Source organism: Haemorhous mexicanus, chromosome 1, assembly GCF_027477595.1.
Source record: "Haemorhous mexicanus isolate bHaeMex1 chromosome 1, bHaeMex1.pri, whole genome shotgun sequence".
Taxonomy (NCBI): domain Eukaryota; kingdom Metazoa; phylum Chordata; class Aves; order Passeriformes; family Fringillidae; genus Haemorhous; species Haemorhous mexicanus.
This window is the reverse complement of record NC_082341.1, coordinates 126,563,247-126,580,056: the sequence shown is the minus strand read 5'-3', so window position 1 is coordinate 126,580,056 and position 16,810 is coordinate 126,563,247. Positions and strand designations below refer to the sequence as shown.

The 16,810-nt window shown below is 35.3% G+C and overlaps 1 protein-coding gene across 6 annotated transcripts in view; it reads left to right on the top strand.

Annotated features, from left to right (window-relative positions):
* UBE2W (ubiquitin conjugating enzyme E2 W) overlaps nt 1–16,810 on the top strand; it is a 65,087-nt gene that overhangs the window by 25,631 nt on the left and 22,646 nt on the right. For 2 of the 6 annotated variants that reach the window (XM_059862332.1, XM_059862374.1), the window contains one exon: nt 276–3,152. The exons of 3 other annotated variants lie outside the window; for them this stretch is intronic. In XM_059862332.1, the coding sequence (XP_059718315.1) occupies nt 276–400 (125 nt within the window). In that variant the 3' untranslated portion in view covers nt 401–3,152. Of the gene's footprint in view, nt 1–275; nt 3,153–3,821; nt 6,676–16,810 lie in introns of those variants that run through there. One more of the 6 variants, XM_059862366.1, reaches the window with a different exon arrangement.

Sequence of the window (16,810 nt, the reverse complement as noted above, 5' to 3'; positions counted from 1 at the left end):
AGAATTTCCAGTCTGGGACAGTTGACTGACTTTAAAGACTCCTAAAAACTAAAACTCAATAATATAGTAATAAGATTTGCCATGGACACGATAAAGAAGAAAAAAGTGTATTAAAACTTCTAGTGTCTGCAGTGCTAGTGTTGTACTGGGTTTTTTTTTCTTTTTTTTGGTTTTGGTTTGGGGTTTGCTTTGCTTTTGCTTTTGTGCTTTTTTCTTTTGTTTCCATGTGTTCTGTGTCTTGCTTTATACTTTGTGGTTTCTTTCTTCTGCCTCAGCATTTGTCATCCTCCACCCAGAGCTGCAGTTGGCTGTATGTGCTTGTCTTATCCACTCCGTTGGTGAGGAAAGAGAGAAGAAGGGGATAGAGATGGGCCATTCTTTGTTTCTCTCCTCTTGTTAGCAATGCTTTCCTTGCTTTCCTTAGGAGAATTCTGTACAAATGGTAGTCATTAGAAGCACAAGTACTTTGGGAAGGGATATGTCAGAGAAGGTAATACTCCATGCTAGTGTAGTGCAGAACAGTTGATTCCATCACTGCGAGCAGGTGAAGGTTCCACTGTAAGACATCCTCTGTTTTTCATGGCCTCTTCACTCCAGCATAGGTTCTGTCCCTGATGTGAAAACTAGAGCAAGTATTTTGAGCAGTGAGAGTTCATAACTGGAGAGGCAAATTCCAAAGTCTTCACCCTTAAAATTCTTAAGATTCTTAAAGGCCCATGGATGGCCTAACAAGAAAAACTTGATAGTTTCATAATACGTGCTGAGACCCATGGATTTTGACATACAGTAATGTAACAGAATGAAACTTTGTTTCTCATAATACAGTAATTGTAACCCCAAAACAAGGTGGTTTCAGGTACATTAAGAGAATTGCTGTATGCCATGAGATTAAGGTATATCTAAGGAACTTGGGACCATCATGTCGTTGTTTTTAAAGTTAACTCCAAGAATAATAATCATATTGCACACAAGGATAGATTTTTCATCCTCACCAGATTATTCAGCAGTCACTTTCTTTTCTCTCTCTGTTTTCATGCTCTTATAATGTGTTTGGTGCTTCTCCATTTCTAGTTTTTGTTTCTCTTGAGTGGCAGTTTTGGGAGAGTTTTTGTTAACTTGCTATTTTCACTTGCTAATTATTTTTAAAGAGAAACAGGTAACGTTCCATTTATTGGCTTTATCTTGTGATTAAAATGTTCTGTTTGCTTTTAATTTGTACCAGTCTCATTTTGGTTTAGAATAGAAATCTGTAAAAGCAGAACAGTCTGCAGATATTACTTTTGTTTCTGAGTAATGATATTTGATTTGTGTTAAACAAGGAAAACAAACTTAATATGAGAAGAAATCTGAGTTACTGATTCTGAAAGTTGCTGTATTATTATGGCTCAAAACCACAGCTTACAGTTCATTGAATGGGTATTTTAGTTACTATGAAGTAACTATGCAGTGTTTTTTTTCTGGAAGTCAGAAAATGTTACCCCTCCTCAAATTCAGAGCAACCTAAAAACCAAACTGAGCAAGAGAAGGAAAGTCAGTTCATTTAAATAGCTCATACTGTCTTGATTAAAAATTCATTGAGCTCCCCACCACCTTGAATTCTTACATGAAAAATAAAATATTCCTGATGTCCACAAGAGAAAAATTTCATAAATGATTAGAGTGTTTTCTCTTCCATTTTGGTGTTTGTCATTTGCTTCTTTTCTCATTTAATTTTGTTTCTCCTATGTGGACATAGAACAAGACTGCCAGTGCGTGATCCTTGAATTGTTAGTGTTTTCTAAACAGGTTTAAAGAAATGGTATGTAATAGTAAAATGGGAAGTGTGAAAAGAGGATTCTGTTACGTTTATTTTCTGCTCATGCTGAACTGTCATATATCTAATCTTGTGGTTGATCCACGTTTGGCTGGGTAAGTGAGGGAAGAAAAAACAATCCCACCCAGGAAAGAAAACCAGCTGTCCAAGGTTACCTGTTGTGAGAAATTAAATGCCAGTGCTAATACAACAACCTGCGGAGGGAGATACAGAGTGGTTCTGCCACTTCTGCTGTCTGCTGCCCGTTTGACTGGTTTAGCTTTAATGTGACATAGGAGCTCTGTGTTTTGAAGAGTTAAGAAGAAGTCTGTCATAGGTATTAATACATGCATTTGAAGGAATTTTTTTTTTCCAGTATGTGCCTGGAATTTATTTACCTGGGAGCAAAATAATCCCTGGTTGGGAGCTGATGTAAAGAAAACCCAGATGAGCACAGAGTGATAAAGTGGCACTTAGAGACATATTCTGACATGTAAATATGTGTCTGCATTCATCTTAATACAGAGTTTTTAATCTGTCATATCATCCCTCTGCCCCCACCCAACACAGCATCTTATTCCTCAAGCAGAGTTATGGAGCTTTGTTTGCTACAAAATAATGTTCTCACAAGCCCTGTTTTGAAGCTCCCGATCTTTGATAACTGAAAATATTTCTAGATTGTCTACCCTACCCAATGTCTGTTCCAACTGTACGTTGACTTTCTTGCTGAATTTCCATCTGAGAGTTGCTCATGCTGTCTTAAAGACAGAGGAGGATCTTCCAGATACGGTTTACTTGGGCATCCAGGCTGAAATCTGTTTCATTAAGCTATTGAGTTCCTTTGTTGTTCTCAGGAGGTAGATTTTTTTTTTTTTTTTGTGGGGGGAGGGTGGGGTGTGGAGGAAGGGAAAGGCAATGGTGTTTGTTTTCAACCAGCACTTCCTTGCTGCTTTTGGGTTTTGAGGTTGGTTTGGTTTTGTTTTTTTCTTAAGTAGAAAGTGTTTTCTCTGATATTTGGTCTAAAATTTTAGTGTACCATTTAAATGTCCCTTCTCTCTCTCTCTTTTGCATCCTTGTCCATCTTTTTTTACATATGTGGTAGCCTACTGAAAAAGAGTTTTTTTTACCAGTAATAGCTTTGATATAATATTTTCCCATGAGAATTGTAGAATGTTTATGAGGCTACATTTTTAAGGTGTGGGATGTTACAAGTAAGTCCTTTAAAAATGAGCAGACAGTAACCTTGCTTTCTGTTAACAACTCAATATTTACTGCTAGCAGGTGCAAATATACTGCAGGTTGATGTGTGAAGGAGAATGTTTAAAAGGGAGAGCATTAGTATGGAGCGTAATGCAGAAAAGATAGGCATAGAATGTGCATTTTTATAGTATGTTCTGTCTAATCACAGTGTTTAAAATTTAGTGTATGTAATTTACTTCCAGGTTTAAGATTTTAGGATGATAGTAGTAACCTATTCTTTTTGCATAAATCTGTCAGCTATTGTTTTGTGTTGAGTCTTGATAAATAAACTAATATACGAAAAATAAACTAATATACATATATATACACACACACATACATATACACATATAAAGGATTGAGAATGCATCAGAAGCAGCCCACTCTGCTGAGTCTTATCCCTATATATTCCTTCTAAAAGGATGTCTTAATTAGATAATTGTTGTGGATCTGCTGTATTTCAAGGGTGCAAAATGTTAAGCATATTTGATTTTTCATTTTCCTGGCAAGTGGTTTTCTAAATATCAAGCATGGAAATTACTGTCATTTTTATGGAGTATCTGCTAATACTAATGTCTTTGGGGGTGTATGTGTATTTTGGAAGTTTAATTTTTGATACTTTCTTTTCTCCCCAAGTCGTTATTGAACAAAGTCACAGAACTATTCAATCAGGATATTTCCTCTGCATGTTACTGTCTGTGCTAGGAATTCTTTCTGCCTATAGCACCTTGCTTATTTGGAATTAGAATGTTTATATGTTTTCCATAAATGCTCTTCTTTTATTTTAAAGATGACACATGTTGATGCCACCATTTTGTGATCCTCGTAGCAGAAGATAGTCCTACTGAGAAAATGAGCACTTTGATCATTCAGTCTTTGAACTTTAACCTTTGACTGGAAGTGACCTATAGGCAATGAAGACTACTTCCTTTGACTGCATTTTTACTAGTGTGCATTCTGGGCGCATGTTGATCGCTGGTTCAGTCCATGCAACTGACATGCTTTTATTAGTCATACAGTATTAATGCAGGTGTCCAGAAATGTCAGAATAATTCCATTATTTTTATTTTAAGCTTTTGGAAGAATTCCAGGTCTTCATATATTGTGCAATAACACTGAGCTCCTTGGCGGTTTTGGTGCATCCATTGCCGGCAATGGACATTGTACCAGGGAAAGGTTTTGCTCCTGCCACAAAAAAGATTGACACATGACTGAGCTTATGAAAGTTTTGAATATATTTGGAATATAAGCAAGGGATTGACAATTACCTGAAATCCAGCCCATTCTTTTATATTTGGATTCTATGCACTGTGACCACAAAACTAGCAGCATGAGTTAACATGCCTACCTGAAGGACTGTAATAAGATCATTACGTATTTATGAAATTGTTTATCTGCTGTCAAATTGTTTTGACATGGGCGGTTTTTCAAGTGACATTGGCAGAGAGGTACAATGTTATCCCTATGGTGAAATAAAACTACTTTTTGTATATAGTTATTCATATCTCTGAAGCAAAGGTATGAGTAATTTAGGGTATGAGTGATTTAAACAAGAATTTATTTTGGAGATAGAGGATGGCAGTGATGTAACTGAACTTGCTGCAGTCCGTAATTGGGCTTGTAATTTGTACTTTAGAGCTTTTTCCAAATAGATTGCACACTGTTATTTCCTGCTAGCCATCAGCATGAGCCCTACTGCCTACACCAATATTTCATTTATTTATGTGTTCGAAAGCAATCCATATAACATTTTTTGTTTGCATTCACCGTTTCTTCTGTGTTGTATGTCATGTTTGAATGTTACAAAACAATATTTTGATTGAAAAGCTTTGTCAGAAGATATTTTCATGTAAATTATTTCTTTATCTTGTAAGCATCATCTTGTCTTTTAATCCTGTATTATAAAAAGAAAAAAAAATACATTTTTGACAGAGGCTTAAAGTTTTCACAAAAAAGTGTGGACCTTCTTATTTAAGTTTAGACTAAAGTATATTTTCTTAACTTCTTTGTCCCACGTAGCCATGCCAATTTTTCCAGGCTTTTCTTCACCAAAAAAGGGGGAAAAGCCTAAAATCAGACATTTGTTTGTGGAGCAACATTTACTGAAATGACAGTTGTTCTCAGCACTCTGTAATATTTTGATACTGCAATTAGGTTGTCTTTTTAGGAAGCACTTTTATAAACTGAATACCTTTACACATATGCAAAATTTCTATAATTTTTTTTTACTGTTGCCTTATTGTTGCACTCAAAAAAAACCAAGCAATTAATGCATGAATGTCTAAATCAAGTAATAGCTTGATGTAAAAACAAACAAAAGCAAAAAAAAAATCCCTAAACCAAATCCACAATGACTAGCTACAATAAAAACCAGAAAATTGGCTGAAAAGACTGATTTTTTTTTTTTAATCTGCTGTATGATAACTGATGTTTTATAGCCTTGTACATACTTCTCTGTTACCTATTGTTTAAAACACTTTAAAAAAAGTATAGATGCTTAACTCAGGGGGGATAGAGTTTAGATGGATTTGCTTCAGAGAAGTATTTTGTACAGCATCAGAAGTGTAGATACTGGCAGTGAAGTGAAGCTACAATATACTTCAGGAACTGCTTTTTTTTTTTTCCTACTGTACTGAAAATATCTCTTGGCCTTTAAAACTCAATGGTAAAATCCAGCTTTGGATATAAATTTGATGTGTGTATATATTTTCACAATGAGCCTTGGAAACATTGAATTAATTTTCTTTTAAGAGCCAAAAAAACTGTTTTAAACAAAAGAAATACTTAAGCTCTAAACTTTTTGTTTAGCAAAATTTTATTGTTGTGAGATCATCAAACTGGTTAGTTTTGGAAATTGTTCATATGAACGAGCAGTAATCTGATACTTAATCTGTATAGTCTTGTTCACTGCTCTGTAGAATTGAAACAGTTGAGAAATTCATGTATGACTGGTTCATATAGCAGATCCTATCAAAATAGTCCACAGGAAAGAGACCTTAATGTGACCAGGTGATGTCTGAAGTACATCTCAAATTCAGTTACCTTTTCATATAGTGGCTTGGGAAACAACAATACATGGTTTCAGAGAAGCTTCATGACGTATCATATGTATTTTGTTGAAGATGAGTGTTGTAGCATTTTATTGACCTGTGCTGTCACATGGACTATAGTGAAGTTAAATAACCAAATTTATGCTGCTCTTTAATAAACCCCCCCCCCCGATAATATATTTAGATGAAGAAAGTGCAAGGTAGATTAGAGGAGAGTGTACCTCAGGTCTCATAGTTTACAGTAGAAATGCCTCATTGGTTCTCTTGTAGATCTGTGGGTAAGTTCACCTATATAGAGAGGGCCAAGACAAAGCTTATATACCACTCAAGCCCTCAAGATAATGCAACTATTTTGACAATGTTATGATGTCCTGAAAAAGGGCTTGAATTGGATGGAGGTGGTGCCATCCTTTCCCAAGGGTGACCCTGTGTATGTAACTTTTTTTCACTTGGAATTTCTCACATGGAATAGTTACAGAATTGGCTTGAAACTATCTTGCTTTTATTTTGTGTCGATATTCATGTTGTTAAACACTTTGTTTTGTGTTTAGTGTCTTTATACTATAACACAATAAATTCTTGTTTTAAAATAGATTACTACCCTTGGAATGGAAATACGTGTAAAATAGGTTACTACCCTTGGAAATATGTGTAAAATAGATTACTACCCTTGGAATGGAAATACGTGTGGACCTTTTCATGGTGCAGTGCAGAAGCACAGTTCCTAACATTCAGCCACTCTTAAGACAAAGCTGCCAGTGATTCTGAAATGTTGTGATGCATCTCAGAGGAGGAATTTGTATAACAGCAAGGTGTTTCCTCATCCTCCAGAGGGTATCTGTTGTAACAGCTGGAAGAAATAGTTAATTAAAAAAAAATCACTAAGATGCTTTCATTTGAAATGCTTTCATGCTTTCATTTCTCACAGATGAGCAAATCGTTCTTTTTTTTTTTGTTTTTTTTTGTTCTTTTTTTTTTTTACTATTTGACAAACACTTAAAATACTTGATGAGAAGTTTCAGATGCAGGATTCTTGTTTGCCTGCAGTGGTGGGAAGAGAGTTTCTATTATTTTGTCAGCATCATTCAGAACTGTGTAATCAAATCTCTGCCTCATACCAATAACTGCTTTCAGTTTTGTGCATTTTTTTTCAAAAGATGATGTCTTCTGCTTTGTAAAAGGCAAGGCACTGCATACCTAAAACATGTATTTTTATGAAAAATTAAGTTTTTAAAATTCATATATTTTCTCTAGTGAAGTTTATTCTAAATGTTTGATTTTTTTTATTTACAACTTTTTTTTGCAAGTCTGACAAAAACCTAAGATGTTAACTGTATTTAAATGTCTGCTTTAAGGAGACCATACAATTTCCAGGTCAGTAATTAATGATGTTTTAAAAAGAGAGGGGGGGAAAAAAACCCCTAATTAAATTAAAAGATTTGCAAAAGTGCAGCTATAGGGTTTGAAGGTTTGGAGGAAGTCAGTACAGTTTTTGTCTCCTCTGGTAGAGCAGTTGAGCATTATGTTGTGTTTGTATGCTCACAAATCCTGATCATTCTAAAGAACAGGTTTGAATTAATTTTCTTTTAAAACCAGTTACTTTTAATCCATATCACCCAGTCCAGTTTGGATTTACACAGTGGTACCTGAATAGTTGGGAGTTGATTTGAATAAGGGGAATTAAGCCGTCTTAGTGATATTTCGTCTTCAGCTGCAGTCTCACAGCAGCATGGGAAGAGAGACTTGGGATTTGGTTTGTGTGCCAGGTACTTGTTGGCTTTTGTTTCTAAGACTAATAATAAATTTCCAGACCTCCTGACTTTAAAGTACATTTATAAACTTGGAAGAGTAGAAATATCATGAGCCGCCTTTTACTAGAAAATGTAATTTTCTAGTAAAAGGTGGCTCATGATATTTAGAAATACAAATTTGAACGTACTTAGTCTCTGTTTTTATTTCATTTTACTGATATAGCAGTACAGGAAAATCTATTCACTCTTCATTTGTTTTTCTTGCAGATTTTATGTGCTTTTAAAAATAGCATTAAAGAAATTTTGATCAGCTAATTCAATGTAGCAAATTCCCTCTGCAGCTACTTAAAGTGTTTTTTTTTTAAAGTTACAAAGTAAGAGTATTTCAGTAACATTGAAGTTCCAAAGTAATGAGTGAAACCTATATGGCAAAACCATATAGTTTTCATTCAGATAATTATTTTATATTTAAAAACCAAAAATTAAATGCAAAATCAATTGACTGTGCAGTGTATATAAGTCTAGAGATCGGATTTATAAGCCTGTGCCCATAGTCTCTAATATAATACTTCGTAGGAGCTTTAATATGTGAGTCAGTGGTAGTAGGTTAGATTGTATTTAATTCCCTCTACTTTGCAGACATGCTATGTGCAGTGTAACTTTGTCTTTTGAAGTGACATTTTACTCTTGACCTCTGCTGGTGAAGGAGGGGCTTACAAGAGACTCTTCTGAATAGGAGTCGAGTCCAGTGAAGAGTTGGAAACCATAATGTTGGCTTCAAAGAAAGATGTTACAATCTGGATTCCTGTAACACTTACAACAGTTCTTCCCTCATGCTGGCCTGTTTTTTGTTATTTAAAATCTCCATGGTAAGACCTTAAAACTTTTGTCCTTACTTCAGCAATCAGGGAACCTGTTTTCTTCAAGCCCTTTGAACTGCTTTGTGCCAAGTAGGTCAGGGTTAAGTCTCTTCAGATGAACATTCTGGGCCCTTTCTCTTCCCAGGAGTACAATATCATCTGGATGCTGCTAATGCAGTTCTCCAGGGCATTTAATCCCTAACGATAAAATCAAGCACGGTTTCTGCTATTACCTGAGAAAGAGGAATTTGTACTCCTTCCTTTCCAGTCTAATGGTTTACATTCCTGCCTTGCATCTAACTTTATTCTCGAGTCTGCACTGAGGTGATTTAACATGGTAAACCAGTAGGAAACCAACTTGAAAAAGTGAAAATCTGTCTTCTCAATTAGCAAATTAGATCAGGTGGCTGCATAAGCAGTAGTTTTAGAGCTAGTGCAAAAAATTGAAAGATTTGTGTAGCTGGGGTTTTGGCGGTGGGGGATAGAACAGGATTTTTATCTTTAGAATTTTCTGCATAATGAAATATTATGTAAAATATTGGCAACCTTGTGTTATGCAGAAGCTGAGTGATGTGGTATGAGAAGCCTGAGAGCTGGAGGTCTGAACTGCCTATAGCAGTCTTTAGGAGAGGACTCTCCTATATTTTTTTAACTCTTTTCCAATAAAAAAATCTGAAGTTGTTCCAAAATGTTCAAACCATCTGTTACCTCTCCATTTAGATGCCTTGAGTTTTAGTGCTCAGGAACAGAGTGGCTTTTTATGTTTTGGTGGGTGGTTTATTGTTGTTGTTTTGTTTGTTTGTTTTGTTTGTTTTGGTTTTTTAAATGTAGCAAGTCTGTAGTGATTGTTCTGTGAGGATATTTTTAGTAGACTTTTTATCAGATCACTATTGTCAAACCTTAATCAAATATAGTTTTATATAGTATTAAGTATAGTTGTATCCATAACAAGTATAGTTACAGATGTGGGTGAAACTGTTTAAAAAATGCCAGTTATTTTCCAGAAAAAAAGGCACTAACGTTATAAATAAAATATTCTTGAGATTAGAAAAGCCAGGTGTATTTACACTCATCTAACACAGAAAACACTTGTGTCCCAAGTCTCAGAGGTCTCATTTGTCTATTGTATACTTCAAGAATGGGACTCTTGCACTCTGGTAGGAGGTTTTCAAGACAAAACCACGCTGGTTGCCACTTCATCCCTTTCTCTGAAGGTCTTGTTCAAGGAATGGATGAAACATGATGGTTTTTATCTGTATTTATTTGTGCTGGGTCAGTGAAGAGTGTGTGACAGCTGCTACTCTGACTGGTGATGAAGTGTGAATAGCTCTTGAGTTCTCTAAACTATCCATATGTCTGCACAAAACATTGTTAGCTATGGTGCACATGCACAGAATAAAGTACATTTTAGTTACACGGTGTAGACAATTTATTGAAGATCAGAACTTTGGAAGTATAGAATGTATACATAACTAAGTAAACAAGTGACAAAGACAAGTCATCAAATCTCGGGATGACTTACAGTATATCAAAGCCTAAAGTCTTGATTTGCATAAGGTTTTACATTAGTGGGGCTTGCGATAAGAGGAGAATTTGGGGACATCATCTTGCACTGGTATCTTCTGTATCTCTGGGCTATAATTCTTTTAATCTCTTAGGTGTCTGTGTGTTGTCATCTCCCCCAGGCAGTAACTACTATCTTAAGCGTTATGCTGGAGTAAGAGGTGACTTTGTGTTCCTTAAATAATAATAATCCAGACAGTCCTGTATTGGGAATGAGTTTTCAAATTCTCCTTCAAACTGTGTTGACCAACAATGAGGATATCACATGGAGATAGGCTGTGCTCACTAAGTAGGGCAGGAAGGAGAGCAATCAGTCCTTGAAGTTTTAAGTTTCTTAGCATCCTGAAGATTCTCTGAAAATCAGTGGCTAATGGCACGGTATTTTGGGTTTCTGTGATTTTGGGATTTTGGGTTTGGGTTTGTTTTTTGGTGGTGTTTTTTGTGGTTTTTATTTTTGTGTGTTTTTTGTTTGTTTGTTTTGTTTGTTGTTGGGTTGTTTGTTTGTTTGTTTGCTTTTAAGAGGACATCAGTAATTGCACCAATCTATAATTCTTATGTTACGAAGTTCTCCAAAGCTGTCGAAGGACAAATGCAATGCAACTATGGTCATGATGCAACTGAAGGATCAAGGTCCTGTATGACAATCAGTAGCAGTTTGTTGAGATGTGCTATATGAAAGAAAAGAGAATGGGTAGCCCTCTCCATGAACTGAGGTAATAGGTTTCTTTTTTCCATTGTAATAGTTTTACCAGAAACCTTAATAAACAGCAAAGTAGATTTCATACTGTGCCTGACAAGAGATTTTGAAGTCTTGCAGGTGGAAAATAGACTGGATAGCAGTTTGTTATGTGTTTCGCAATTCTGAAAATTTCTTCTGTTAGCTTCTATTTCTTAGTCTGTAAGAATAGACTAAATAATACCTAGGCACTACTTATGTCTTCCTGGTAGCTTGGGTACTGTTGGGGAATGCTGTGCAGAAAAGCCTGTAATTCTTTTCCCCGAAAGCTTCTCTGGGTTGTTGTTACATTCAATTAAATACATCATCTACTTCTTTATGTTTCCCATCAGCTGCCTTGTAATGTTAAGGGTTTTTAAACTCATTTCTGTGTAATGTTGACTTTTTGGAAGTCAACATTATAAAGGCTTACCGTTTGGATATTGGTATAAATATCCAATTAGTACTGTAGCATGAAAGATAATAAGGCTTAGGTCTTCTTGAATGTTTTCTGAAATGTAAATCCATGTGAACTTTTTATTCAGCATTGGATGTACCTGGATAAGGCTAACAAGAACTGTCTTGTGCCAGCTAGCTCAGTCTGGAGCATCCCTGCACACCAAGTTTAATGTCTCAGGATTTTCTTCGTAGTAAACCAAAGACCTAATTGGAAAATTTGTGGTGATCTCTGCATAAGGTGATTCCATGCTGTTTTGTGAGATGGTTTTTTGTGTATTTCAAGGCAGCTATTAATGCACCGGTGCTTGATTTTGAGAAATGGATCCTGACACATGAGAGTTTGTCACATGGTAAAGCATTTACTTACTTCTTTCTTATATTTGCAAAGTATTATGGCAGAATTTGGCCTCTGGAGAGGAATCTTGCTGCATGGTCTGCACCAGAATACTGTTGCTCTCTGTCATAGGGTTTATTTCTTGTGTTTAGTCTCCACAGTAGTTACATGTGTAGGTACATACAAAGGTGAGTACTAATCTTGCTTAGGCCTTGCATTATTTGAGTTTATTTTAGTGTATATCGATCTTTATATGTTTTATCTTGCTTTATATAGTATCAAACACCTTATTAATTGCAGCTTTTCATTTAAAAGAGCAAGATTCCATCAATATTTACATTTTCATTCTTTGGTTTTTTTTTTAAAGCAAAGATATATAAAAATAATGTGGATAAAGGAAGTGAGAACTTGCTAGGTTTTGTCTGGAACTTAAAACTTACAAATTCTTACAAAATGTTCTTTTCAAATTTCAAGTTTTTAATCTAACTAGGTTTTTTTTGTTGACTTTGTTTTTATTTTTTCTAAACACATTCTTGTCCTGACATTAAATTTACCTGATACAGATACAGAGATCAAAGGACACAACTAGTCCAAAGAATTCAACAAGTAGAAAGATGTTTCCCATTCTGCATAGTTCATTTGCTTCCCATCCATCTCTGTTAAGTTACACTGCTAACTACCTTTTATTGCAGGACAGTGGAACAATTCTGCAACAAGCTGAAAAGGACCTGTATTTCTACCATTTTGGAGAAGTGAAAAAATTACTTAAGGATTTATACAGTAAATTAAACCTGTATTAGACCAGTAATCTCTTAATTTATTGTTCTCTTGGAACAAGAACTGCCTTAGACTTACATGAAGCCAAACTGCAAGAGCAGAAAAAAGAAATTGTCTGTAGCCAGCATTCATAGAGAAAAAAGGGTTCCCCGTCTCCCAGCCCCAGAAAAGGAAAGGTTCAGAAGTTACCAGTACTGCAAACATGACTCAGTACACGACATAAAGGGCTTATTGTGGTTATAGGAATAGTAATAAAGCATTGCCTACATATGCTTCTAAGTATAGAATCTCATGAATGGAAACACTAAAAGCAAGGGCAGCTGGCAGCATTGTCACTCAAATGATGTTTATTTTTAGAGGATTACCAGTGCTTCCAGTCCGCTATCTCTTACCAGCACAAGCAAGCTTCATTCTCAGTTTGCTCAATTTTTTAAGTGACAGCTCTTAGAGCAGCAAGATTCCTGCTACTTCTAGGGACAGTAACAAAAGACAGCTTCAAAACAGGTGGAGTGTAATCGAGTAAGCAGCAGCTATGACATTAGCTGAAAATACAGAATCCAAGCATGTCACACCTACATCAAATGTAATTGAAGTCCTCAGTTTCACCCATTTCCAAGAGGTTTATTGTGCAAGAAGTTTGCTGTATATTATGCATGTTACAGCAACAAGCACTGTTGACTTTCTCAGAGGACAGCAATGAAAAAATAGTGTATCAATGTCTTTGAGTGAGACAAATCATATCAGTATTAGATGAAGTTGGTTAAAGTTGTTTGGCTTCACATTGTTTTACAGTCTTAGTAAATTTTTCTGAGTCTGATGACAAAATTATAAATTACTGTCTGTAATAAAACACAAATATTGTCATGTACATAAACTGACAAAAATAGCTGGACTAAATTTTATTGCTATATGAAGGTGCAATACAGTAGACAGTATAATTTGCAGCAGTTCTAGCTTTGTAATTTTTTTTTTAATGAGCAGCCAGTGCAACATTCTCCCATTTATGATAAAACAAAACTCTCCCACTTTATTCTGCACTGTCACCAAATCATCAGTTACCATTATGTCCTAACTATGCCAGGACAACGGGAGTTTGGGAGTTATAGGAAGTCTAGGGTATTTTGATAATCGACACAAATGCACTAACTGGATATTTTTGCTAAAATGTTGCTGTATAACACATCATTGAACCAGATATTTCCCAGCCATTCAATAATTTACCAAAAGCACTAGTTTTGTGATAGTTGAATGTTGCTGAATTTGACAATTTAAATAAGAATAAACCCCCACATAATTTGAGAAGTTCAGTGTTCATTTAATGAGACAATAGGACCAATCTATTACCTGGAACAATAAATAAAAATGTTTAAAAAGGCAAGGTCTATGGCAGATCTGTACATCTCTGAATTTTTCTGAAAGTTTGAACACTGACAGTGCCCACATGCCTTCATAGAAGTTAGGGAAACATCCCCATGTCTGACAGTGTTTTGATTCTTCAAAGCCATATTAAGACGAAGCATAAACAGATTACGGGCGCTGCATCTTTACAGACTGATCTGAAAATTTTGCAATAGTTTTATCTGATTCTTTGCTACACTTTAAGTTCGCTATGGAACCCAGTGTATTACTGATTTATATACACATTTGATAATAGAAAAACAAAATACTTAATTTTCACGTCCAACACTGGCCTTAGCTTCCCGATGTAAAAGGCCTAATCCCTCTTCTCTCTAGGATCTAATCTGCTGCTTGTAAGGGTGGCAGTAGGTACGATTAGGTACATTCTCTCACGAGCATTACTGCAGATAAATGTGACTAGTGTGGACACAGATGTACAAACTGTTCACATTACTGGTGTCACTTTGGTTATGTTTGAAGTGTTGCTGTAATCTTTGCCTGCACTGAGAGGCACTAATGAGAATCCAAAGCATTTCAAGAGGTGTGTGATCCTCTCATACTACACTATCAGGAAATAGCATTGTGTTTGGACTTGTCTGAAGGCCTTTTATCTAGTCGGAGTGCTATCAGCAAAGCAAAACCCCCAAAAACCCCAGGCTTGTAAACAGGAATTTAATCTTATAGAATCTATTGCTTCCTTGACCTGTAATTACACTTTGGCTTTCCCATACTTCTCTCCTGGGCAAAGCCATTGTAGTTTCTTCAGGTAGCAATGCCTACTAATGCAGAAATGGGCCATTTCTAAATGTTCTGTATGCTTTGTAATTGATCTTCAAATTGCTAGTTCTGTTGTTATTCTTGCTGATTTATCAAACTGTAGTTACCTTTATCTTCATTGCTGTAGTCATAAGATGTGAATCCCTGGCTGACCTGAATTTTCCTGGTTTTCTTCTACCATTCTATGCTCTGTGCTTTAAAGAAGTAATCCAGATCTTGTTGGTTTGGGGTGGTTTTTTTTGTTTGTTTGTTTGGGGTTTTTTTAAAATCTGGAAATCACATAGGATATTTGAGAAGCTTCCAGTGTTCATAATGGGTGATGAACTTGTATGAAGTATCTGTGTATATACATAAAGTTTATGCAGTAACTATCCATATTAACTAAATAGGTGTAAATATGCAACATCATATTTTCTGTAGTTGTACAGTGAGATGGCTGTACCTTACAAAAGAAAGCTTTTACAGTACTTTGTGTCAAAAATAAATGGAAAATTGTGGAAAAATCTGTCACAAATGAAATGTAAAATTAAAACTAGGGACTTGGGGCTATCTTTTATGCAGTTTTAGATACAGGAATGATGATAATTAATGAAATTTTCTGAACGTACAGTAAAACTTCTAATACTTAAAGTAATTTACCAGTATAATTTCAAAGTTTCACTAGTGTTATTAGAAGGGTAAGCATTTATTTATACATGGCTTTACTATTCCCAGCACGGACATATGAAAGCAATGGCAGCAAGTGATTGCTGGGAAATACAGTGCTACCTGCAAAGCAATCTAAATTTGGGGCAGTGGGTCAATTAATAATGAAAAAGCATTTATACCTTAATGATAGGATACCTAGATGAGGGCTGGTAATTGCAAAATCAGCACATCTTTTTGGTTGGGTTCACTTTGTGTTCTAAAAAAATGATACTTGTTAAAGGGATGAAGACCTAGAGGTTTCTCAATGACCTTATAGCAACAGTGATGGAATTCAATATATGCTGATAAGTGCAAGTTCTAGTTCACTTAATTTAGATTCTTGAAGTGATTGTGTGATTCATCTGTTTTAGGGAACTCACATTTTAGACATGAATCATCAAAGACAGTGTGTTAGTGTGAGTAGTTAAAATTCATTGCTTGTGAGTCCTCATTGGAGCATGAAGAGTAAATGGTTTCCATTACCCAAGAAAACTCTTCACAGTATTTACTTGTAGTTTGTTTTGTCTTGGTTTGTTCTTGCCTCTCATTTCATGTACTACCTAGTGATAAATTGGTTTAGTAATTTGTCATGTGTTGTAGTTAAAGATCTACTTTTATAGTTACGGTTCTGCACCTGTAGTTGGGAAGAGCAGTGGTCTGACTAGACATAGGTTCATTAATAATACTGGGTTTTAATCAAATATAATCCCAAACTCCTGCATTTTGCCTTTAATGATTGAAAAAATATTATTAAAAAGATTAAGTGACTCATTCTTCTGGTACTAAGCTATTAGAGGCTTTTATTCAGTTGAATGACTACTAATGTAAATAATGCATTATTCACTTCTTATTGGTATTTTATGAGCACTCTATTAGCTTCATTATGGTTTTAACTTTAGTATCAAATATCATCCAAGTTCTTAAATAAATAAATAGTACAGCTACAAAGAAACTTTCTAATACTCTACAACAGAATTCTGGAAGAGCCTGTAAAATATCCAGTCTTGCAAGTTTTCTAAAGGAAACCAAGCAACCTGCTAACTCGAAGGTCAGATCCAGCTTTCAAGTTGGTCCTTCTTCGAGGAGGCAGGGAGGGTGGTGGAGCAGACCTTCAGAACTCCTTTCCAATCAGTTCTGCAAATCTCCTACTTCTTAAATACACAATTGCGTATTTTCTTTTGGGATTTATTTTTGGTTTGGTTTGTTACACCAAAGTGTATTGAAGGGTGGAAACTCATTTCTTGATGGTTTCTGTTGAAACTACAATACTAATAATAAAATATATTAGTAAAAATGAGAATATTATGATTTTTTGCAAGTCAGTGTGAAAGTGCTGATGATTTATTTTTTTCTGAATCTGAGGTTCAAAATGACAAGGCCAAGTATCTTCGAGTGTCCTGTACTCATG